The 25,614-nt window shown below is 41.3% G+C and overlaps 1 protein-coding gene across 10 annotated transcripts in view; it reads right to left on the bottom strand.

Moving 5' to 3' along the window:
- Positions 1 to 25,614, bottom strand: part of SYNE1 (spectrin repeat containing nuclear envelope protein 1) — a 471,391-nt gene that overhangs the window by 205,671 nt on the left and 240,106 nt on the right. For 9 of the 10 annotated variants that reach the window (XM_065931098.1, XM_065931099.1, XM_065931094.1 and 6 more), the window contains 15 exons: positions 25,252 to 25,407; positions 23,583 to 23,747; positions 21,810 to 21,982; positions 20,641 to 20,794; positions 18,216 to 18,359; positions 17,073 to 17,237; positions 12,926 to 13,243; positions 11,879 to 12,034; positions 11,554 to 11,724; positions 10,552 to 10,878; positions 8,974 to 9,126; positions 8,313 to 8,480; positions 6,089 to 6,265; positions 4,237 to 4,383; positions 93 to 218 (listed from right to left, as the gene is read on the bottom strand). In XM_065931098.1, the coding sequence (XP_065787170.1) occupies positions 93 to 218; positions 4,237 to 4,383; positions 6,089 to 6,265; positions 8,313 to 8,480; positions 8,974 to 9,126; positions 10,552 to 10,878; positions 11,554 to 11,724; positions 11,879 to 12,034; positions 12,926 to 13,243; positions 17,073 to 17,237; positions 18,216 to 18,359; positions 20,641 to 20,794; positions 21,810 to 21,982; positions 23,583 to 23,747; positions 25,252 to 25,407 (2,700 nt within the window). The remainder of the gene's footprint in view (positions 1 to 92; positions 219 to 4,236; positions 4,384 to 6,088; positions 6,266 to 8,312; positions 8,481 to 8,973; positions 9,127 to 10,551; positions 10,879 to 11,553; positions 11,725 to 11,878; positions 12,035 to 12,925; positions 13,244 to 17,072; positions 17,238 to 18,215; positions 18,360 to 20,640; positions 20,795 to 21,809; positions 21,983 to 23,582; positions 23,748 to 25,251; positions 25,408 to 25,614) is intronic. The other variant, XM_065931102.1, reaches the window with a different exon arrangement.

Below are 25,614 nucleotides of genomic sequence, written 5' to 3'. Positions count from 1 at the left end.
TAATTTAACAGCAGCAGCAGCAGCAACATGCAAGTAAGAGAATATGATCAAACAGACATATCCAATGTCACTTTTTTTAAAACTTTTTTTACCATTTGTTCTGTTTGTTGAATATCTTTTGCAGTAGTTTTCACTGAAGAGTTTGACAGGTCACACATGGAGCACAGAAGATCTAGATAGGTCCTTGCTTGTTCCTGCAAAGCTCTGAAGTGTTTGACCTAAAAAAAAAAAAAATTGTTAGAGTGTAAGAGAGGCATGCTATATTCAGATAGCAAATGTTTGTACATTTGCAGTATCTTGTTGACATTTCAAAAATAATCTTGCTATACTCAGTGTTTTTATCATACCATTGTTATAAATGACATGTATTAAGTACTCAAAAGAAAGCTTTCAAAGCACAATGGCAGCGAACCATTTGTCCACTAGCCATTTCTTATTTTAATTAGTCTGTAAGTTCTGGGAAAGGGGAACACCCAAGAAACGTCCACAATTGTTCCAGATTCTCTGTTCACATTCTAGGTTGTTTTCAATTTCAGAGAAAGAATCAATAGACTACTCTGGCCTGTTTCTTAACATGTTTTTGCATATTCTTTAGACATAAAAGGTTATTGTGCATTTGTAGGCTTCAATGGAATTTGGTAAAAATGCACACCGCTGGGCTCTTTTTCTCTGCAGAAAATTCACATAGTGTCTTCCCTTTCCATAAGCCCAAGAAAGGCACCTCCAGGTGAATCCTTGATTTACACACAGAAGCACAGAGAAATGTGTTTCTTTGAAGCTGTTCAGAGGCCCTGCAGGCTCTGTTTTAGATACTGGGAATGCAGCAGTCCCCAAAACAAAACTGTTGCTCCAGTGGAGCTTCCATGAGAAAGACAGATAATACATAAACACAGAAACAAATACACAATGCAATGTTTGGTAGTGATAAACACCACGGAGCAAGGTAAGCGTAGGGGAGTATTAATATAATGAAGAAGCCCTGTTACTTTGGGATGAACATACCCCCAAGACCTCTCTGAGAAAGAGCCTTGAGTTGTAGAGGGAGCAAGTCACGCCATGGGGTAAGGGCATTCCAGGCAGTCGGGTGTGACAGTGGACAGCAAGCGCAAAGCTTCAGGCCAAAGCAGAGGGAGCTAGGTAGGAGCAGAGTCCAAAAGGTGAGCAAGGGCCAAAGCTTGGAGGACCTCATGGGGACACTGACCATACCTCCCAATTTGCAGAGTGTACATTTTTAGGCCTTCTCAACTGAGGCACTATTGACATTTGAAGACAAACCATTCTTTGCCGTGGGACTGTCCTGAGCATGGCAAGATGTTCAACAGCATCCCTGGCTGATACCAGGAACATCCCCACCACTCATAGTTGTGACAACCAAAACTGTCTTCAGAGACTGTTTCAAAGACTGTTTCAAATTTCCCCTGGGCAACAAAATCACCTCTCCTTTTTGGTTGAGAACCACCAGTCTAATCTCAACTGCAATTATGAAAGGGGGCCTCCTTATTAGCAAATATTCAGTTTTGGAAAACAAATTATTCAACCAGAGTATCCATTGACTGTAGTAAGAAATTTGGAATTTATTCCAAGTGTGATTGAAAGGTGGGCTTCCCAGGTGGCTCAGTGGGTAAAGAATCTGCTTGCCAATGCAGGAGATGCGAGTTCAAATTTTTACATTTGTAACCTTTCCTGGGTCAGGAAGATACCCTGGAGGAGGGTGAGGCAACCTACTCCAGTATTCTTGCCTGGAAAATCCCATGGACAGAGGAGCCTGGTGGATTACAGTCCACGGGGTCTTAAAGAGCTGGACACAATCGAAGCAACTGAACATGCATGCATGCATGCATGTGATTGGAAGGTATTGGGATAAATGATCCAAAATAGGTTTTAAAATAGGGGTGACAGGAACAGTGGAAGTAGGTGACCAGTTTTTAGGCTACTTCAGGAGTCAGATGAAAATTGATGATGGTCTGATGGAAGGTGGTGGATAGCAGAAGTGGTGAAAAGTGGTTCTTATGACATCTTTGTGATAAACGGGGAAGAAGGTATAGACTGCAAGTTGTATAGGATAAAGCTGACAAACAGAAATATTAGGTGATTTTCCAAAATCATAGTCAATAAGGCAGCCTAACTTTTTGATCTTTACTTCAGTGTCTTTTTCTCTGTGTGGATTGCCCAGACACATCATTCTCATGCAGATGTAATAAGTACAGATCGATTTCCCATTAAGTTAAAAACAGTACCTGAAGTTTTATTCATTATACAAACTGACTGGTATTTCACTTCCCACGAGCATCATTAGCCTCTAACTCAAATCACCCCACCATGTACCTGTGCCTCAGAGAACATTATCTGTCCCAAACAGATAATGGAAATAAGAAGAGAATAAGATATTAGAACTTTTATTTTATAAATGTATTTACTTTAGAAAGAATAGTGACTTATTTTAAAATTTAGAGTTGGCCTGATTCCAAAAGTATTGGGAGAAACTTGTTGATTGTAAATGACAAAACAGTTTTAGATTTTTGCTAAAACTAACTTCAAGGGCAAATCTGATAGTGAAAATGTTAGTAGCTCCATTGTGTCTGTTTCTTTGTGACCCCATGGACTGTAGCCCGCCAGGCCCCTTTGTCCATGGATTTCTCCAGGCAAGACTACTGGAGTGGGTTGCCATTCCCTTCTCCAGGGGATCTTCCCAACCCAAGGATCAAACCCAGGTCTCTTGCATTGCAGGAAGATTCTTAACCATTTGAGCCACCTGGAAAGCCAAATCCGATAGGACTTTTTCTTATTCCTTCAAATTCACATGTCATGCCTTATAAAAACAAATGACATTCTTATGGAATCAAATCAGTCTGTTATTGACTAGTGGTAGTGGGGACTATGTTATCATTACATACGTATTGAGTGTTTTCCATGTGGCAGGCCCCGGGGGGTACACAGTGGATCCTGGGACTATGACCAAAGTCAACTGCAGACCATCAAGCAGTTGATTTGGTGTTTTCAATACTTTCCATTCTCTTCTCTGGCTGTTTTCTGAAGAGGGCAGTCTATTTTGAGATACAGTGCAGTAAGGGCAGGAAGCAAAAACCAAAATATACAGTCATTGAATCTGGGCGACCAGAAGGACCAGCGTCTTCCTGAAACCATGGCTAATGCAGGGAGACATAGAAACTTCTTGTTCTAGTAAAGGGTCATTGGATTAATGTTATTTTTCCCCGTCTTTTTTAATTCTACTTTTGGGAACAAAGGAGAAAAATCAAGTGTTGGTCTGGATTGTTCTGAATAAACTGCATTGGAAACAAATAGCCATAAGACAATAAATGGCCTAAGAAACTGACAATCTAATGAAAAGGCAGAATGCAGACAATCTTTAATTCATTTCTTGATTTGAGGAAAGTCATGTTTGATTTGTCCAGATTCTATTCTTTATAAGGTATAATAGGGGCACTTCTGTGAAGCATTTCATGACTTAAATAATGTAAATCATTTAAGCCAAAAGGCATACTTTGGGGGGCATATAAACTGAACACATTCTCTTTGTGGACTAAATGAACAAGCATATTATTTTAATCTCAGCTTGAGGTAAAAAATTGAATTTTTACTATTGTTTTATATCCGGCAGCAACAACCTTTACAATTAAATTCCTTTGGAATATTTTCTTTGAACCACATAGAAAAGTTGCTTAGCTCAAAAGTTTTAAAAACATATCTCAAATATTCTGATGAAATCTCAGCAGCAACATTTCAAGCATGTAGATGTCAAATTAATATGCCACAGAATCTGTTACATGACAATATTTCATTCAGCATTCATTCAATAATTATTTAACAAGCAACTTGTTCTGTGCCAAAAAAGGTGGCAGAGGCTAATTTTGCTTTTCTGTTAGCAAATCGGGTATATTATGGCATGGCGTTTGCATTTCTTCACAACGTTCAGTCCTATGATCACTTAGGACATTAAGGCACTGAGAAATTCAATGGTTTACCCATGGTGACCCTACTGAGTAGGTACTAGAAGCAATCTTTTGGCCACAGTGCCCATGCTCTATTTATTCTACCAGATTGATCCTCAGTTGTGTGTTCATCTTCCTAGCTGGAATGTGAATTTGACTAGGACCAAGCTCAGACCTTATTTATATTTTGATATTCAGCACAATTTGCACATAACAAGTACTTAACATGTTTCCACCAAATGAATGAATCACAGTGTAATATAAACTTTCAGGAATCACAAACTACCTGCTTGACAGCTTCTGCCCTGCTAAGAGGGGGATTCGCGCCTGGCTTTAAATCCGGCTGAACCGCAGAAAGCCAGGCCTGGCACTGCTGAAGGGTGTCTTGTCGACTAACGTGCTTCTGAAGTTCGTGTTCCAGGCTCTGGTACACCTGAGACAGAATAATCATGCAGCATTTGTGAGAGCTGTTTTATATCTCTGTAGATATCACAGAAGCAGATGAAACAAATCCACCATAAATGAATCCCCCTTCGCCATGCTCCCTGACATCAGACACACATTGATGGAGCCTGCATATGTTCCAAAACGTTGCAAAGCACGTGGGCCATGCCCCAGTTTCTAACTTCTCAACCCATGCATTACAACACTAATATCCTGATTATGGAAAGAAAAGGTGGGAAGGGTTAGTATAACAGTAGAAATGTGTTAGAATGTATAGAATCTTTGAAGTAAATTGGTCAAACCTAAACCAAAAGCTTTTTCAGCTTCTCCTGATTGTATAAAATTGCCCTGTTTGTTTAAATGAGAAACTAAAAGTAACAATAAACTGCCAGTTTATGAAAAGATAACCAATGTCTCTCAGCTGAAATGCTTCCTCTTTAGGGGTAGATTAAATTGGAACTAAATTATAACACAGGGGAGGGAAGAGTTTGATGCCCTCATTTCATTCAGAAGCAATGTTCCAGGACAACAATAATCCAGAATAATCCAAAATTATATATCCAGAAAAATCCAACATTTTCTAATATGTCATTTCAATTAATAGTTCCTCAACCAGCCAAACAATTATCATTTTACCCATAAAGACTTGTTGAGAAACTATTATATGTTTCCTTGAAACCAAGGTAAATATACCTATGATGGTTTTTTGAGCAAATTACTCATAAAAAAAAGAAAAAAAAAAAGAATATGAGGTTAGACTGACTTTTCTTTGGTTATTGAGACAACAGAAGCAGTAACTGCACAGAAAAAGCCCGCTACAAAGATGGTGTTCAGTATGTTTCTGTTGAGTGAGTGAATGGATGAGCTGGCCAGAAAGTTTCATGCTGCATTTTTCTTGTCTCATTCCCCTTTTCCCCTTCATCATCTCCTGTAGCTATTTGTTAGATTCCTTTATCCTTCTTTTTTTAAATAAACAGTTTGAAAGTGAATTTTCCAAGTTTAGTAATTAACTAATAGCCAGGATTTTTTAATTATCATAATGAACACAAATAATCTTCCCTGTGTCACTTATATTTTTCCAGTTCTTGACTCAATAGCCCAGCAACAAAAATACATGCACTTTTCTCAGTGTCCTTTATAAATTCTAGAATAATAAAAAGTAATCCACTAATTTTACCTAATTGCTGTTTAAAAAAGCAATTCTTATTTATCTTAGACTTATAACATAAATGATTGCATTTTATTGGAAGAATACCCACTGAAGCATACTTTGAAATTGGTGCTTGCTTCTTTTCTCAATTTCTATATGAATACACAGAAATACTGAATTAGAGTAGAATCTGGTTACAAAGAGTTAAAAGCAAAAAAAGTACTGTGAGACTTACAGAATAAACTTATTTTGGTGTTATAGAATAAATGGCAAATTAGAAGTATTGATGGTGTGTGAATAAAAACAAACAAAATTAATTTTTTTTTTCATAATCAATTCATGGAATAAAGGTATTGAGTGAAACCAACTGTCTGAAATTCACTTCATCACATTAATCAAATATATGATATGTTATTTCTGTGTACACATGGACTGGGAAATCTATCCAAGGGCTGAAGCATAAAAACTATTTTGAAAAACCTCCAGCCTGCGCAGCCTTTCTCCTTAATTGCTCATCATTCTAGAACGTCCCAGCGGCACTCACCCTCTGGGCGGTACTGCAGATGGCTGAGTAACTGTCCCTTGTGCCTTGCAGGTGAGCGTGTACATTTTGTTTAAGCTTCGCTTGAAGGTGATCTGCACATTGGCTGATCAAATTGTCCCCTTTGGTTTTAAGGTCATTCAAACGGTCTTCAAAACCAGCAATTTCTTCCATCATTGCCTTCAAAGGTGAAACAAATATGCAGTTCTCATTATTCCATTTTTAGTCTTTAAATATTCTATTCACCAAACAGAAAGTTTAAGATCAATCATTTCACTGTTTAATATGCTTTTAAAAGGGTTTTGCAATTTGTCTGGGTGTCAACACAATGAAATAAATGTCTTGGTGTCTTCCTATCAACACAAGAAATAAAAAATGTATACTTTCAGAGATTCTCCAATGAGAAGATTTAAGGAGTTTAATGGATTAAGTTATACAGAATGATGAGGTAACCTTTAAGAGTGAATTCATAAGACTGACTTCAGTTAGAGAGCTGCTCCTTGGTAATATTACCAGTGAAACAGACGTCCATACATTTTTCAACTCTAAAAACTGCAATTCTGGTATAAATTATATCTCTGTGCTGTGCTTAGTAGCTCGCTCGTGTCTCACTCTTTGCGACCCATGGACTGCAGCCCACTGGGCTCCCCTGTCCATGGGGATTTTCCAGGCAAGAATACTAGAGTGGGCTGCCATGCCCTCCTTCAGGGGCTGTTCCCAACCCAGGGATCGAAACCAGTTCTTCAGCAAGCAGGAAGATCCTTTACTCTCTGAGTCACCAAGGAAGCCCTGATTTATATCTAAAATAGCCTAATTACAATTTAAGTTAATTAACTAATGTCTAATTTATCTAATAATATACCTGATTTATGTAACAGCTTAATGTCTAAACTGTGTAAGATCTGATTTACATCTAATATTTATGTTGATAAAAATAAAAATTACATTTACCACTTAACATTTATTAAGCACCTACAGCCCAGGGACTGCATATGAACCCTGATAAATATTTATTATTATTATTATTGTTTAAGCATAGAGAGATTATAAAACGTGTTCAAGGTCACACAAGTAGTAAATGGCAGAGCCCTGACTTTGGACCTGTCTCTGCCTGACTTCAGCTCACACACTATGCCTGACTGTTCTCTACTGAGCTTTCTCAGAGGTCACTTAGAGAGGGGGACCCAGCTTTTTCAAATCGAGTTCTAACTTCCTTACTGCAATACAATGCTAGTGACAAGTGACACATTACGAAGTTTCCTAGGCTAACACATCAATATATCTAAGGGAAACCATGGTTCTCCAGCAGTGGAGGTTCACCACTTTTTTTCCCAATGGTGCTGGGTTAACAATTATTATACATGCCATATTGAAAGGAAGCATTTTTCTTCAAGCTGGAATGAACCACCACATCATGAGGTTACTGAGGCTGTTTACTCAGTGCCAAATAGACTATACCATGTCGTTAATTTTCTGTTCACATTTGCTAAATAAAATTTTCTCCTACAGATCTTGAAACCTGGGATGGTTAACTGGTTGTTCTAAGACACAGTACTAGATGTTGACCAGATTACAACCAAAATTCAGTTTCCTATTAAGCTTACCAAAATAGCCTCATAAAGTTGTGAGCATATGATATCTGTCATTTGGCACACATGATTACTAAAAAATACATATTAATAAAGACATGAACATCACATATCGGTACTGTACTTTGTGGTCTACAAAAGACTTTCAGATATGTTATCTTCTCTGATGAGCACAGTGGCTGTGTAATGGGGCTGATGTCATTATCATCCTTTACAGAGGAGAAAAAGGAGGCCCAGAGAGGCTAAATCCCTCTAACTAGCAAGAAGAGACTTTAGCTAGAATTTAGACTCTTTGACCTCTATGTCTGTATCCTATCTTTGGCTGTACTTTTCTAAAATAAAGATAATTTCTCTGATAAATTACTCCATATGGATTATATTCTGCAATTAAAAGATAAAACTATTAGCTGGGAAATATGCTACAATGTGTTCAGAAGTTGAACACCAGGATTCAGCTGTTGCCCAGTCACTTAAATATTAAATTGAACTGTTCTCAACTATCAGGCATTCTTGGGACTCAGACCTGAGTCTTTCGGTACAGTCATTATGATCCAGAGACTCCCCCGGCCCCCAACATACACACAGAATGCCTGTCCGAGCCGCCGTGTGCGCCTCAGCTCCTGAGAGGCCAGGCTTACCTTGTGGCGGGCCAGCTGCTGGGTGATCGTCTCAAGGCTGCTTGTCTCCACAAGGTCGGGCGCCACCAGCCTCCCCGACATCTGCAGCAGCCACTTCTCCACTTCCTGGAGCTCACTGTTGTAATCTTCGTGGTCTCTGACTTTCGCCTCGAGACTGCAGACATGCTCCTGTTAAGCCAGGTGCCCGTTAGAAGTGACTTTCCAGCCAACAATCTACTCTAACCTTCAACATTATTAAAATCCTAGAGCAACTCAGCGAGTAGGTAGACTTACACTCATTAGAAAGTTACTAGGGACGGAAAACATACACACACACAGAGTTGCTACTCCATTTAAAAAGGCCCACCTGAATGAAAAGGAAAATTACTGGCCCAAAAGTTAGTTAAGTCGCTCAGTCATGTCCGACTCTTTTGCGACTCCATGGACTGTAGCTTACCAGGCTCCTTCCATGGAATTTTCCAGGCAAGAATACTGGAGTGGGTTGCCATTTCCTTCTCCAGAGGATCTTCCCCACCCAGGGATCGAACCCCGGTCTCCCGCATTGTAGGCAGACGCTTTACCGTCTGAGCCACAGTCCTAAACTTTCTGACAGATAAAATGGAGTCAAGACGCCCTTTGCGGCAAACACCACAGTTTTATTGTACTTCTGATCTCTCCATACCTTTGCTGCCCTGCAGAGATCCTGGTAATCACTTTGAAGCTGATCGATTTTGTCCTTTAAAGTAACCTCTTGCACCAGCTCCAAGAGGGCTTCGCCTTTCTCTCTCACCGATTTTACTGATGGTTCATGGGACAGCACTGTTTGTTGAAGAGACTTGAATTGCAAAGAAAAAAACAAGAGCCAGCTCATTCATGTGATCAAGGAGAATACAGACATGCACTGCCATATATAAGATGATCTGTCTCAAACAAAGATCTGATATATATTTTATAAATCAATACATGTAAAAGAGAAAATGACTTCTATGACTTTTTTGACTTTCAGTGGAGTAAAAGTAACACATCAAATAGCCCTCACACATGCAGAGAGAAGTATAGTGAAGAATTGTATTTGGCTGAATTCAACATAATGCATATTGCTGGCTTCCACCTCATTCCTTTCAGAAGAGAAATAAATCTTCATGCTATATGAAGGGAGAGAGGTGTTATCTTTTGATTTTGAATCGTGAAGTCAATTGCCCCTTGAGTTGGATGTGAGGTTTGGGAGACAAATTCCAGTTGCAACGTTGCTGTGACAGCCTTAAAGTGCTATTTAAATATATCAAGAACTCAGGGAGAAGAAAAAAGAGGAGAAGCAGTTGTGATTCTTATATTACACTTTCAAAGACACACTGTCAGGCCTGGCAGAAAAACCAAGGACAGGAATAGACATATTGGCTGGAGGAGGAGGAAATAGCTTCCACCAGGAAAAGCTTTGAGGTAAGACATCACACTGTAATTCTTAAAGACTATCACTAAATAATTTGGGTCAAATTTTAAAAGCAGACTATTCCATGTATAAGCTTTAACAACTGTTTCACAAATTTGAGCAGGTGTAATATTTGTATCTATAGCATGTATAGCAATATCTGTATCACCATTTATTCTTTCAAAAATTAATTTCTAAAATGTTTTACCTATAGTTGGTTAATTAAAATTTATTTTCTTAGGAGTGTGAAGTCTCATTTGGAATTTACCATAGATCTGCTTATAGGCTTTCTGTACCAAAAGATGAAGGAGAGACTCTAGATGAAACAAAGAAAATCTATAGGTGTGAGATCCTGATGCCAGGAAAGTTTATCTGAAGGATCCATGTACCTGGATCACACTGTCAGAATAGATCTCCATCCACTGACACAACCTTTGAATATCAGACAAACATAGTACCTGAATGGAGAAATAAGTCTGGTGTAGTGTATGTGCTTAGTCGCTTCAGTAGTGTCCAACTCTTTGCGACCCTATGGACTGTAGCCTGTCAGGCTCCTCTGTCCAGGGGATTCTCCAGGCAAGAACACTGGAGTGGGTGGTCATGCTCTTCTCCAGGGAATCTTCCCTACCCAGGGATTGAACGCGTGTCTTTAATGTCTCCTGCATTGGCAGGCAGGTTCCTTATAAATCTGCATGCCCCCTACCAGTAGAATAGGCATGCTAAAGACCTCTCTTCTCCCAGCACCCACTAAGGGTGGCACACACCAGAAATCACATCCCTCCAGCTCAGTCCTACATGACCTCCCCACGCGTCTGTCAGTAACAACACTACCTTGTATCTGGATAACTGAGCTTTTTTCTCATATAACTCCATTTTGGGCTCTTCAGGACCATGTAGGATATCTCGGTATTCTGCCAGCCACTGAGTTAGGGCTTTGTATTTATCCGAGAATTCCTTCGTCAGATGAAGGCCTTTCTCCAGGGTCATGTACTCCTTCCGCACAGTGCTGGTCAGTTCCTTCAACCGCTCCACGTGGTCGTGGATCTCTTTTCTTAACGTCTCTGCCTCACCATCTTCCAAGTACTTAAGAGCCCTCTCTCCTTTCTCTCGGGCTGATTTGAGCAAACTCTGGCCTTTCTCCATGTCTTTTAGCAAACCCTGAGAAAGAATGGGAAGAAATATAACACAAACAGACAAACAAATTCAAGTTGGTTGGCATTATGTCCTTCCTTTTAAAGAAAAGCCTCGCAAGTCCCATTCTGGAGTTCACCAATTTCCCCTTACCACATGTTTTTGAAGTTTATAATCAGATTTGGCCCACCAGCAATCAGGATGGAAGATTATAATCAGATTTGAAGTTTATAATCAGATTTGGCCCACCAGCAAAGAGAAGCCTCTTTACTTCAATATAGGTCTTATTAAAGTCTTGATCAGCACATCATTTCCAAATCAGAGACTTAACAGAAGAACTTGATGCTTTTTTCATCCCTAACAGAGCTCCTAGAGATCTGAGTTAAAACACGACTAATGCACGGTGTCATGAGTTCTAGATTTTTTTTCCCCAATATTTAGTGTCAAACTGGAATTTAGTTAAGAATTTCGTGCACAGTCGTGTGTACGTCATTGGGATGACATCACATCGTAGGTAAATGGAAGGCAATCTTTGGCTTAAAGCGATCTTAACTTGGAATTTAGAATGAAATGAGGAACCAAGGGTCACCAACCAGACTGGGCAGGGATGAACATACATGCTCCCAGTTCTATGCGGGAGATGGGAACATCTCAGTGACAGAACGAATAGTCGGCAGACAAGTTTGATATTTTTGTGCCTACCTCCAGCGTCTTCATTTTTTTCCCCATCATCGCTTTATCTACTTTATCAATTTTGGCAGCCACGTTCTTGAAGTTTTTATGAGTAGAGCTGTACCAATCAGAATAGGAACTTAAGGATAACTCTGATTCCTCCAAACTCTGGATCTCTTCTTCCAGGAATTTTATTTGTTCCTTTGAAAGAAGAGACAACATGGAATAAGTGAATTAAAGACCTGTGTCTGTGCCTTTCTTGATCAACACGTGCCTTCACTGGAAGTTAGTGAAAGGAAGAACGTCTGGCTTGTGAGGTCTGCTGGCCTACAATGAGCCAGCGTGGCCCGCTCACCAGCACTTGGAGGAGCAGCGCTTGGTATCTGGACGTCAGCTGCGTGGCCTGGCAGCCCATTCGGCTGCTCACGTGGCTCTCGTCCAGGATCTCCTGGGCTCTGGCTCCCACTTCCTCCACTTCATCTCTGTATGCGGTGAGTTCTTCATGCCACTTCTGAAACGACACCGTGTAGGAGCGGAAAGTTCAGTCTGAGGGATCCTTAAGTGAGACAATTATTTTGTTTAGCCCCTAAGTCCCTAAGTCACAACCCCATGGACTGTAACCCGCCAGGCTCCTCATGGAATTTTCCAGGCAAGAGTACTAGAGTGGGTTGCCATTTCCTTCTCCAGGGGATCTTCCCGACCCAGGGATTGAACCCATGTCTCCTGCATTAGCAGGCGGCTTTGTACAGAAGCTACTGTCCCACCCGGGAAGCCCTATTGACAAATATGTATACACATATATTCTTACTAGAAAACGATTTCTGTGAATGCTTAGAATATATTTATTCTGTGATATAATTTTGAAAACACATCACGTATAACCTTCATAAAAAATTATAATAACATTATAAAACTGCACACGAGTTTGAATGCTTTTCTCTCTGTATTACATACATTTTTATATCTTCTGTTGTACTTAGATAAATTTTAAAACAGATGAATAAGGAAAATGAATTCCAAAGGCCTAAGCGTAATTTTGATCATGTGCACTGAATTTGCATAAAAATGTAGTACATTAGAGCAATTTCAAGACAGAACCATAAACTTAAATTATCGCAACACTAGCATTCATGTATCTTTACCAAGCAAGGTAATAAAGTGTGGGAAAAATATAAAATACTTCATTAAACTATATTCTATTATCAATAAAATAGACTACCTTAGGATTCTAATAAATAATTTCTCATAGAAGAATGCTCCATTGTAATTTATATCAAATTTCTTGCAAGTAGAGATTTTGCAAAATCTAAACCTTGGACCGAAATTTATTAAATAGCTGAAGAAAGGAACTCTGCAAGGCAACTGCTACTTGACAAACATCAGGCATTCACACCAATCGTACCTTCATCTGATGTAACTGTATCTCCTTGGCAGCCCGGCTAGACTGACGTCCAGTTCTGAGATTCACTTTCTCCTCCATTGTTTTCAGCCACTCAGCTACTTGCTGAAACTTTTGTTCCATCAGTCTCAGTTTGTTGACCACATTATTGAACTGCGTTCGGGTCTCCGACAGCCTCTGCTGGTAAGCATGCCAGTCCTGGCGGAGGGACTCGAGAGCCCGGTCCTCTGTCTGTGGGATGCCTGACGGTATCACCTCCTCCCTGGTGTGCAGTGCCGAATTCAACAGGGCCTGCCCCTCTGCGCAGCGTACCTGGAGCTCCTGCAGGAGAAAGGCGTGGCTGTCACACACCTCGTTCACATCTCACACCCGCACAGGTGATCATGTCTCACTCAAGCCAACCGCGTCCTGTTGAGCTTCACGATGAAAAGAACAAGGTGATTCCGACAAAAACGTGTACCTAACACTGAACACTGTTTCCCAAGTCAGGAGAGAGATTCTGAAATGTTTCCAGTTAAAATAGTCAAACTGCACACACACACACACACACACACACACACACACACACACACACACAGATACACACATAGCTAGAAGTGTTTTTCTCAATCATGTTAGAGGCAACCTCTGAAATCTGGCTTTTTAGCTTGGAGGCAAAAGCACGGTGATTAAAGGATTATTGTTTAGTCTAATAACCTCGGAGTTTTGTGGCCCCTAATCTGTTTAAAGAGCCTAAGTCTTCTTGCTGTGACATTGAATTTGATACTTAACGGGATCAGAGCTCCACTTTTGGCTGAGAAAAGAATGATAGACCTTCTTTCTGCTAAGGAGGGATTCTTTATTGAAGCTGTTTTAGGGAATGTGATGGCTAAGAGAAGTTGGCCCTGGAGGGCACAGGGCATATAAACCTGCAAGGCTGAGTTATCACACCTGCCCATCAGTTACGTGCATGCATGTTGAGTCACTTCAGTGGTGCCTGACTCTTTGCCACCCCATGGACTGCAGACCACCAGGCTCTTCTGTCCTTGGGCTTCTCCAGGAAAGAATACTAGAGTGGGTTGTAATGCCCTCCTTCAGGGGATCTTCCCAACCCAGGGATGGAATTCATGTTTTTTATGTGTCTTGCATTGCCAGAAGGGTTCTTTACCACTAGCAGTCCCTGGGAAGCCCCTGCCCATCAGGTACTCCTAGGTACAAACATATTTCCCTCCACCAAAGCATAGTCCCAGAAATGCACCCTACAAATTCTGTATGAACCAAGTTTTTAAAAGCATCATCTATTTTCGATAGAAAAGTCATACCCCTAAAGGTGTTGGCAAAACACTATATCCTTATGTTACTTGATCTGATCATCCAAGGTTGAAAGGGGCCAAGTCAAATCCCACCAAAGTGTTAAAAGTACCATCACATTTATTTAGAATACAATATTATTTTAAAAATCTTTAATACTAATGAAATTGCTGATATCTGACAACTTTTACCTATAGAAATAGCGATCTTCTATAGTTCAGACTATAGATACACTTTCCTCAGCTATGATAGCACTATAAGAATGTTGTAATTGGAAAAGAAGGACAATTTATATGGTAAAATATTAATCAAAATAACCACAAACAAATTTTATTCCAAAATTTAAAAAAAAATTTAAAGCTAATTTTACACAATCTCTTTCCTTTATTCAGGAGTTGACAAACTTTTTCTGTAAAGGGCTGGATAGTAAATATTTTAGACTTTGTGGGCCATACAATCTCTGCTGAAGCTACTTAACTATGTAACCTTGCCATCTGTGGCATCAAAGTAGCCAGAGATGCTACATAGATGAGCAGGCGTGTCTACATTTCAACAAAACTTTATTTAAAGAACAGGTTCCGAGATACAGTGTATTGATCTGTGCCCTAGTCAATCTCAATATATCACCCTTTCCCTATTTTACAGCAGTTTTCACTATTCTACAAATCACTACTGTATTAGAGAAATTCTTATATATCCCACATTTCAAGGATTTATTATGAGGGGGAAATGTGGTCCAATTTTTTTTTAAATTTATTTAGTTTTATTTTTTGGCTGTCATGTGCAGCACAGGGGATCTTAGTTCCTTGACCAGGGATCGAACCCATAGCCGCTGCAGTGGAAGCGTGGAGTCTTAACCACTGGACCACCAGGGAAGTCCCCAAAGGTACTAGCTTAGAATCTGGTTTCAATGTTTTAAAAATCTGTATGTTCTATGACCCAAAATTAAACTGTCAGTGAATACAAAAGGAGCCTGGTAGACTGTAGTCTGCCAGACTCCTCTATCCATAGAATTCTGAAGGCAAGAACACTGGAGTGGGTTGCCATTTCCTTCTCCAGGGCATCTTCCTGACCCAGGGACTGAACCTATGTCTCTTATGTCTCCTGCATTGGCAGGCGGATTCTTTTTACCACTAGCGCATCCTGAGAAGCCCAAATACAAAATAATTTTAAATGTGGTCCACACTGCTGGCAGACCCCGAGATCACTAAGCCAGTTGTGGGACATTAGGACCCGGAAGGAGCTCTGCTGTGTAGTTGGAATGTCACCGTTCTCCACCACCAATTTTGGCCTCTAGAGTCTCCCCTCCTTTATAAAAGTTGTGGTGACTCAAAATAAGACAGTGTCAATAAGAATTAATACACAGTGAAATGAGAGGTTGGAGTCTGGTTTAGGTTTGAGCCAGAATAATGTTGACTGAAGTGAGATATTTTCTTCTGGGACAGGAGAAATATCTGCTGATGGCAAGTGACTTCTTGGCCCAGTTCCTTCACAGAAGTCTGGAGAGCTTCGTATTTGCTTGCCAAGAAAGTCTGCAGTGAATGCTGGAAGTGGTCATAGACAGAAAAGAGCCCATTCGGCTAAGATAAATTATAACAGCTAAACCTAAGAGACCTGGATATGCTATTATTAAAAATAAAATGAGATCCTTAAAGAAGCTAATGAAACTATGAGCCTTCCAACTTCTACTATATGTTTACTTCACGAATGGACTACTGTTCAAGTAAGATTTTTCTCCCATCTCATTTAATCCTTCCTCAGAACAATGCTGTAGAGAAAATTGAGTCAGGGAAGCTCTTCTCTGCCCAAAGTCATCCAGGACCAGGTCTCACCGTGAATCAGAGTCTGAACTTCCTAATCCCAACCCTGCACTCCTGCCATTATTCAGTTCTTCCTGAAAGCCACTGAAATAGGCAGAAATGTTATGTCAATGACCATCTCAGTCCTGCTTTTCCACCGTATGCAAACACTGGGTAGATCTTGCCCAATCCTGAACCACTTCCAGTGAGGGCTGACAGCGGTTAGTAAGTTCTAACACAGAGCTGTCTTGTCGACCTTTCTCTCCATTCTCTATTATGTGTCTGGTCTGCCCTTCTTGGGACCCTCTGATGGTTACCTATTGCTTTAGGTAGGATTACGGGCTCTCTCTGATGCTCCCATAAGATCCCCAATAATAGAGTCATTCTATTATTGTCCTCATCACATTGTTTGTAATGATCCATCAATGGGTCTGAACTTCTTTAGAATGCAAGTTCTTTGAAAGCAGGAATAATATTTTAATTATCTTTACCTGCAGTAGCAATAAGGACCACTTTGCCCTTGAGATTTACCATCTCGCCCTGAATCACAGCCTGCTTGCCCGAGTACTGGTACTTTTCTTACCTCCTTGTATTCCTTCTTCTAGGTCCCTGACTCTAGGCCTGTATCCTCAGCAATGTGGGTGATTTGGGTTAAAACCAAAGGACCTACAATGGTGCCACCAATTTGAATTTGAGAAGTGTCACATGCTACTGACTCCTGCAGCTGTGTCCCACATCTAATTCAGTCCTTTAGGGAGCAACAGGCAGGTGGGCCTGTTAACACCATAAATTAGACCACTAGCCATTCCTATCAGAGGCCACCCTGTAGCTGGACAAAGTCCTCAAGTCCCAGTCCTGCTCAATCTGAACTACCTACCAAATGATTTCAACTAGCATACCCTACTGAGGTCCCAGAACACTCTAGATCAGACCTTACTAGGATGTCACTTAATATATATCTGCTACTTATAGACTTTAAGGTCATAGTGACTTCTCACTTAAAATAATGGTTCCATATTCAGAATGAAAAGTCCTTTGTTTTACAATGAAGCAGACTTTACCTGAAGGTCCCGCAGCGCTGTCTCATGAGTGTGCGCATCACCTTCAAGAACTGAGTATCGATCAAGCTTTTCTTGCTCTTTCTCCAGCCAAGCTTCAAATGCCTTCAAGTCTCTCTGATACTCTTGGTGCAGGCGAACTAGTTTTTCCGACTTGGTTACTGCTTCCTATTGTTAGCATTTAAGATGATTAAGGTGGGAAAACGTAACTACATGCAGTCTACACAGACTGTTAAGAATTCACTTTTGGAAAATTAAAGAAAAGCATGATTATTAAATCATTAAAATATGAATCATTTCCTAGAAGAATAAAATGCCAAGATTTATGTAAGAAAAACAAAAAACCAACATAATATGAGTAAAAAATGAAAGTGAAAGTCACAGTCATTTCTGATTCTTTGCCATCCCATGACTGTAGCCTGCCTGGCTCCTCTGTCCATGGAATTCTCCATGCAAGAGTACTGGTGTGGGTTGTCATTTCCTTCATCAGGAGATCTTCCCGACTAGGGGTCGAACGTGAGTCTCCTGCATTGCAGGCAGATTCTTTACCAACTGAGCCACTAGAGAGGGTCTTAAAGATCATTTCATTGAGTTAACGTCTTGATCTCTGAATTGGTTATGAAATGTAAAATGGATATTCCAAAAAGTGAATTAACTTTGTCATAAAAATACATTTTTGCTAATGAATAAAACTGAAACTTTCATATTGTGCCTTGAGTGAGAATTTGGATTCACTGTAGATTCAGTTTTCCATGTACTCTAATAAAATAGGCTGTGCTCTGGAAAGTTCTTCTTATTTTCTTTGTGAGATTTAAGCAAAGAATGATAAATATTATTGGCGGTTATTTCCTGCTTTAGAAAATTTTCATCACCAGACACATGAAGATATTTATGATTCTTCCTTATGATGCTTCCCCCCCAATTTTTTTTCAATAAGTACATTTGGAGGACTTTTTAGTTGAGAACTATTTTCCTCCAATAACTTTCATATCATAACAATAGTTTAAGTATTAAAATTCATTTTGCTTTTTTTGGTCCTATTTGCTTTCACAAGCCTGTCATGCCCCCGGACAAATGAATCTTTAATAAGCACAGCTCTGAACGCCCCTCTTTCAGTGGGTCTGCGTGGGACACGGTGAGCCCTACCTTGGTCCTCTCTCTGATGGCTCCATATCGTTCCTGCAGGTCATGGAATTCTAACTGAGTGACATAGTGCTCCGCCATGCCAGCCCCCTTGACTTCAATGGTCTCCAGTAAGCTGCCGTGACTCAGCACTTCCTCGTTTAATAACTAGAGAACATTTAAAAAAAAAAAAATAAAGGAATTACTGCGTATATCATCAAATCGATGTTAACTTGTAAAGTTAGGATATTTTAACTGCATAGCTGACAAGTGATCTCAGGTTATCTATCTGTGAGTCTACACTCTATCCACCATCTATCTCTACATAGATATATGAACGGTGTGTGTATTTGATATCCAGCCCAGAACTTTATCTGAGTAGACTTGGAAATCTCAAATTTAATTTGTCCAAAAATTGGCTCCTGAGCACTGCTCCATTTCCATCCATCCCCAGCCACCACCAAACCGCCCTCCCCTCGGTCTTTTTGTCAAACAGTAAAATGCTACCATTCTCACCCAGCTGGTCAGTTCAGAACACTGGAGTCACCCTTTGTCCTTCCATCCATGGTGAGATCCTGTTAGTTCCATCTCTTCACTGTATCCTGACATGTGTCCTCCTGTCCCCTGCAAGCCCCCTAGCCCCTGCTGCTATCATCTTTTCCCTGGACTTCTGTAATATTCTGCCAGGCAGATTCCCTGCTCCCAGTTCCTGCCCTGTTCCTCTGTCCACCTTTCACACAGCAGCTTGAGTGATAAAAGGCTTTAAGATTCTAAAGGGGATCGTTTTGCTCTCCAGTTCAAAACACTGATTATCTTCCCCAGGCTGTGGGGATCAAGTGTGAAATCCACAGGCTTGGATCCTCATGACAGCGCGAGATCAGGTCCCTGCCACCTCCACCACGTCACCTGGCAACACCCACCCACTGAGTCTCTGCTCCAGCAACAGAGACTGGCTGTTTCTTACAGCTCCCTTTTATCCGACCCAGGTTCTCTCCTCCCCAGTGGCTATGGACATGTGGATTACCCCATCTGAAATGCTTCTTTCCCACCTCCTCCCCAAACGGATTTCTCTGCACTGAATTCCTTAGGGCATCATCTCCATCTCCTCTTTCAAGAAGCCTTTCCTGTCCCCCCCGCCCCCAACTCCACGATGTCCACATCCACGCTATCCCAATGACTCTGTCTCATCACAGAGTGTTTTCTTCGTATCACTCAGCACCAGTAATAATCATTTACTTATTGAATCATTCTCAAATGAGTTCATGTGCAACCTCCAGAGTGCAAGCTTGGTCTGTTTAATTTACCTAGAATCAAGCACAATGCCTGCATGTAGCAAGTTCTCTCTAAGTATATGTTGACTAGATGAATAATATAATAAATTAAGTAATAAATCATCATAATAATACTATGAAGTCAAGAATTATAATTATGAGAATTTTCAGATGCAAACAGCAGACCCAGAAACATTAAGTGGTTTGGCATAGGTCACGCAAGGCCATTTAGTTATTCAGCTAACTTTTACTCAGCATTTGTTCTGTGTGAGAGAGCCATGTGCATAGGATAAGAAGAAAACTAAGCAACTTTATCCACTGAGAGAGGGAGCAATGTAAGTATAGAGTCTATAAAATTCATCAAGAGATGAGAAAGACGGAGAACAGAAGAACTAATTAAGCCTATGGTGGTGGTGGTTCAGAGCAAAGATGGGGGCTTCTGAACTAATTCGGAAAGCTAAGTACAAGGTGGCCAGGTACAAGGGTAGAGCTAAGGTATTCTGTGAAGAACGGAAGATGTGACAGAAAAAAGTTTTACTTCTTAAGGATGACAGGCTAAAGATATCAAAAGTTATTTGTAGTTGTTGTCTAGTCACTAAGTCATGTCTGACTCTTTCGCGTCCCCATGGAGTGGAGGTCACCAGGCTCATCTGTCCATGGGATTTTCCAAGCAAGAATCCAGGAGTGAGTTGCCCTTTCCTTCTCCAGGGGATCTTCCCAACCCAGGGATCGAATACACATCGCCTGCATCAGCACTTCACCACTGAGTCACTAGGCAAGCCCGATGAAAACATACTACAAGTTGCCAAACTTCATAACACACAGGTCTATGAAGTCTTCCTGGAAAGGGACATTTTCACTCACTAATAAAATAACCACAAACAAAAGTTTGTTTAAGAAGCCATTAGAAATCACAGTAAACTCCCGCAACAGAGCTCAGCTATGTGGACGGCCCTAGCCTGTAGATGGGCATGTTTTTGTACGTGCTTAGTTGCTAAGTCACGTCTGGCTCTCTGCGACCCCATGGACGGTAGCCCACCAGGCACCTCTGTCCATGGGGATTCTCCAGGCAAGAATACTGGAGTGGGTTGCCATCTCCTTCTCCAGAATGTTTCTGTATAGCCGTGGCAATGCTGAAGCAGAGGCAGAGGACAAATCGAACGCGAAACCCAGCCCACCTTGGCCTTCCCGAGAGCTGCTGTTTTCTCCCGCAGTTCCGCGTGCTGCCTCTCGGACTCGTTCAGGCTGGCCTCCACGCCGTCCATCCAACCGGAAAACTGTCGAACATCATCCTGGTAACTTGTCCACTTAGAAAGAGCTCCTTCAAGTTGACTGAAAGGTGAGTGAAAGGACAGTAATGTACACTGAGAAGCCGTCTACATGCAGTCTGTCTAATCACCATGTCTGCTCTGTCCACTTCTCCAGCAGGAGGCCCGCAGATCAGGTCAGGGCAGGCTTGAAGGGGAGCCGAATGGTCACAGCTCATCAAAGCCAAGCCGGGGTCTCTGGAAAGCACAGCTTTGAGAAGCAAAGGATGGTGAAGTCCAGGCTGACAGGTGGAGAAATGGGACGGGGTATAAAGCCTGGAGTCAGTAACCAAGTCACGTGAGACACTGGAAGAGGTTTGAAGGCAAAAGGAGAGATGCCCCGAGCAAGGCTTTTCTGGAGCCAAGACTCAAGGCAATAAGAGAATCAATATTTAACTCAGCTAGAGGAGAGAAACAAAAAAGGAGTAAAAGACAGGAAACTGACGCATGGCAGTTTATTTACAAACATTCCCGCTTCACCCCTCCCCCCTTGGCTCTCCATGGGTAATTTCCAGAGATGCTCCGTCTACACTGGCTCCCAGCAGTGCTTTTCGGGGTGAGGGGGGTGGGGGGTAAATTCCAGCGCCCCCCCTTTACTGGTTGCCCGGTCTTCCTCATGGCTCTTTCCCACCACCCACTGGTGTTTTTGGGGGCTACTTCCTAAGTAAACGGTTAAGTTTTAACTAATACATCTTCACATGGTTAAACATTTATTTATCCTGTGGCTTTTTAAGCAGTGAACACCCACCTGAAGAAACATGTAGTTATACTTACATAAAAACACAGACAGAGTGCTGTAGGTCAACATAAATGCAAGGTTGCACCTGCCACTTTCTTTTCTTCCAAGAAGAAAAAAGAAAAGAAAGGAAGGAGGTAACAAAGGAAGGAAGGAGGCAAAAAACAAGGAAGCAGAGAGGGAGCAATAGGGAGACAGAAAGAGACACAAAGAGAGGATGGGGGAAACCCTGGACAGTGTGTTACCGAGCCATTCTATAGATCTTTCAGCAATGACTTGGCAGTAGCCCTTCAGCTTCACTAACCTTTTACAACGAATTGCTGCAGACAAAAGGGAGGCCCACATATCCTTCACACTCGCCAGCTGCTGCTGAATGGCAGGGATGCCTTCCGGGGAGGTGTTCTGAAGGACAGATTCCCCTCTGGTCACTATCATCTTCATCTGGATCTCTTTTTCCTGTTTCACTGATAACAGAGCCTGTAAAAGCCCATACAGAAGTCCTTTGTCATCTGTATGTTTACCATTGCTACCTTTAAATATTTCAGAGTCCCTATGGATAGCAGATGACCTGCAGCCGTGTTGAGCCCTGGATCTCTTGGGCTGATCAGAAGGAGGGCAGGAGAGTCACTGGCTGGTGGTATCAGGAACCAGTAACCAGTTACCAGTCACCCACTGGTCTCCAAGTGGCCTTGGCCTTTCAGATCTTTATTATTCTCTGAATAATCCCTGATTTCCACTGAAGTTTAAGTTTACCATTTTTCAGTAAATGAAAAATAGACAACAATAGGATTCCTAAATTCTCAAAGGTCACAGGAGGAAGAGTTCTATAAATGTTAAGGTCTCTTGTACAACAAATCGAAAGAAATAAATTTATAGTCTATATTAATTTATACATTTCAAGTTCTTAACAAGGACTATTCTTTTTCTATATAACTTGAATTCAAAGTTATAAAACGGGTATTTATCACCTAAAAGGTAAAGCTTCACCTTTCTCCTTCATCTGGAGCTTGCCTATCTCTGCAGATTCAGTTTCAGCCACTCCTGGCCATCAGCTTCTGCCGCAGCAGAAAGGAAGTGCTGGCAGTGACGCACACTCCACACACACCATTGGTTTTCTTCAGGTTTGCTCACTGGATTCCATCCTCAAGTCTCAGGTTTTCTGAAAAACCTGTTCCAACTCTCCACACCATCCGTCCCTGCCCGACTCTGGTCCTCTAGGTGCCCACAGCTCCATGAGCATGCCTCCATCTGCTATTACTGTCTCCTGTGCCTCAGCCTGCAGTCTCAGACTATAAAATCCTGAGGACAATGACCATACTTCATTCATTTTTCAATCCTTGATACCAAGATAGAGTGCCAGTCTCCTAGAAGACACTCAGTGTATAAATGACAGGTGACTGAATGTAGAATGATTGCCTTACCACAAATGTAAACTCATGTTGAACGAATTTCTTATGATGGGAGAAGAATGGACTAACTGATACAGGCAGGCAAGTTAATTGAACAAGACGGGAAATGTTTCTGCCTGATAAAATGCTTCATCGAAGTATTTTCTCAGCATAGATACATCTGATATAATTTGAAACTAGCCTATTCACTGGCTATATCAAGCAGGTAACCACCTTTGGGTTGTTATTTCTTGTTTTGTAAAGAATTGATGGGCGAGTGTACCTGGGTTCAAACGATTCGGGAAAGCTTAGGCAAGTCCTCCCTGTGTCAACAGGATCGTATCAGCAGAGTATTCTTGGATTTATTTTTTTCTTTTTAATATTTTGTTATGTATTCGTTTATTTGGCTGCATAGAGTCTTAGCTGTGGCACGCGGACTCTCGTTACAGCACACAGATTCTCTAGTTGTGGCGTGCGGGCTTTTAGATGCTCCGCGGCATGTGGAATCTTAGTTCCCTGACTAGGAATCCAACCAGTGTCCCCTGCACTGCAAAGCAGATTCCTAACCACTGGACCACCAAAGAAGTCCCCATTCTTGGGCTCCTTATCACTCCAGGCAGATGGAGACTTGAGAAATTTTGAGAAAAACAAATTCCGTAAATCAGAGCCATTTCTTGTGGAAGACACACCTCAAGCTTGAGCACCCTGCTGTCCAGCACACTCTTGTCAGAGGTCGGGAGGCAGTAAGAGTCCAACACGTGGACCGTGTCCGTCATCCAGTCCTGCAGGCCTTTAACTCCCAGGGAGAACTGATGGTGTTCCGCAACAATCCTATCCAGTCTCGACACTTTCTCCTAGAAACGACAGAGACCGTCATCCCGCTGAACCTTCCACAGAGGCTTCACAGCCTGCAGCTACGCAGACTGTGAAGCTAACCCCTGGTCCAAATAACTAATCAGCCATAGGTTCATACTCTGCACAGATATGATAAAGGCTGTATTAATCTGTGAGATGGGAAACAGCTTTCTAAAGACTAAAAATATGAGAATAATCAGGCCAAGAAGCAGAAAGATTACAATGACAATTTACTGCCCCTCAACATACTTGCTACTCTTCTTTATGACAATTGGGGATACTTTTCAGAAATTTCATTAATTTATTCCTCACACCTCGTCTGGGAAACCCACTGAAATAGTTTCTGCTTTTAGATATCATGTTTGGCTCAATACCACATACCCACATGACCTACATGATAGCCAATTCTAAAAAAAACAATTATCTGAGATTTTTTAATACTCCTAAATTGGGACCGTAAATGTGGTTTTATTTATTAATTAAAGCTGACATCCAACACAATGAAGATTTTATGAATATAATTTTCAGCACATAAAGCGTTTGAATAGCTGTTGATTTTTTTGGTACCTAAATAAATACAAAGGAATAGAAAGATGGCCTTAATTTATTCTAGATTTTCTAAATTTATGCCAGATTTTCTAAAAACAAAAAAAGTAATAAAAAATTAGGTGTAAACATAGTCTTTTCACTCCTAGGCTAATACTATATGACTGTCTCAATGGTGTTTTATTGGGGATGCAAACAGCAGACCAAGAGTAAGCCCACACTCAAACAGGCGAAGCCAAGTTCCAGCAGGTTCCCTAAATTCTCAGATCTGAAATGCAAAAGAGAAATAAATATAGGGAACAAATATCACAAGGCCATAAAATTCAAGGTGGTCTGGCCCTCTGCAATTCAGGATGGGTCTGCTGAATGCTCTAAGTGAGGTCACTGTGGGATACTATTTACTTTTTTTCTAAGTTGTTAGAAAAGAGCTTTCATCCGTAATGGGAATCATTGCCAATTTTGAGCTCTGCTCCAGACTCTGAACTGAAACTCTCAATCAACACAGCTTTGATGACTAGGTAAAAAATATAAAGAATTGAGACAAATAAAAAAAAAAAAATACTAACCTTAAAACTCACTCTTGCTGAGTCCACTAAAATTTAAAAACTGCTTTGAGTTTCTGTTTTTATGAAAGTAACTTAATCTGTGTATCTTTAGACCCAGTACTCTGAAATCTGCTTTCTATTTCTGCTTTGAGTCTTCAAAATAAGAGCTCTGGGGAACCATTTCAGGACTAAAGGGAATACTTGGTATAACCATAGAGATGGGAAGTCTCTTGGATGTTTGAAACCTCCCTTGCTGTTTTCAGACAAGCACGTTGAGATGACGCAGCACACGTTTGGCTGGGGTTGCAAGGCTAGGAACAGCGCTTACACGCCTCTGCCCTGACCCCGGGGCTCCCGGGCACGGCTCCGCCACCAGGACGCACACTCACACACAGCACATGGCAGGCGTTACCTTTGTTACATTGCTTAGCGCTAGATACTGAGAAGACAGCTGCGACACCCGGTGCATAAAGCTCCTGCTGGCCGCCTGGCCCTCCCACAGCTGCTGAGCTTTCTCTTTCAGCCTGTGGAGCTGAGGCTCGTAGCAGTTTATTTCCTCAAGGACAGACTGAAAAGCAGAAGCAAGTCATGATTAAGAGGCTGGGGCAGAGCACACGGCAGACAAAGCTTTGGCCCCAAGACCGCGGAAACAAATGCTAGAGAGTAACAGACGTGGCCCAAAGGTGTTATTATTTCCAAGCTACACACAATGGAGGGCTCCAGGACCGGACAGATTACACCTCAAAGGAAAGCGGGAGCTCTGGACTCAGGAAAG

The sequence above is a fragment of the Muntiacus reevesi genome, chromosome 3 (genome assembly GCF_963930625.1).
Source record: "Muntiacus reevesi chromosome 3, mMunRee1.1, whole genome shotgun sequence".
In the NCBI taxonomy this organism is placed as follows: Eukaryota; Metazoa; Chordata; class Mammalia; order Artiodactyla; family Cervidae; genus Muntiacus; species Muntiacus reevesi.
The sequence above is the reverse complement of the archived record's forward strand: the minus strand, read 5'-3'. Positions and strand labels throughout refer to the sequence as shown.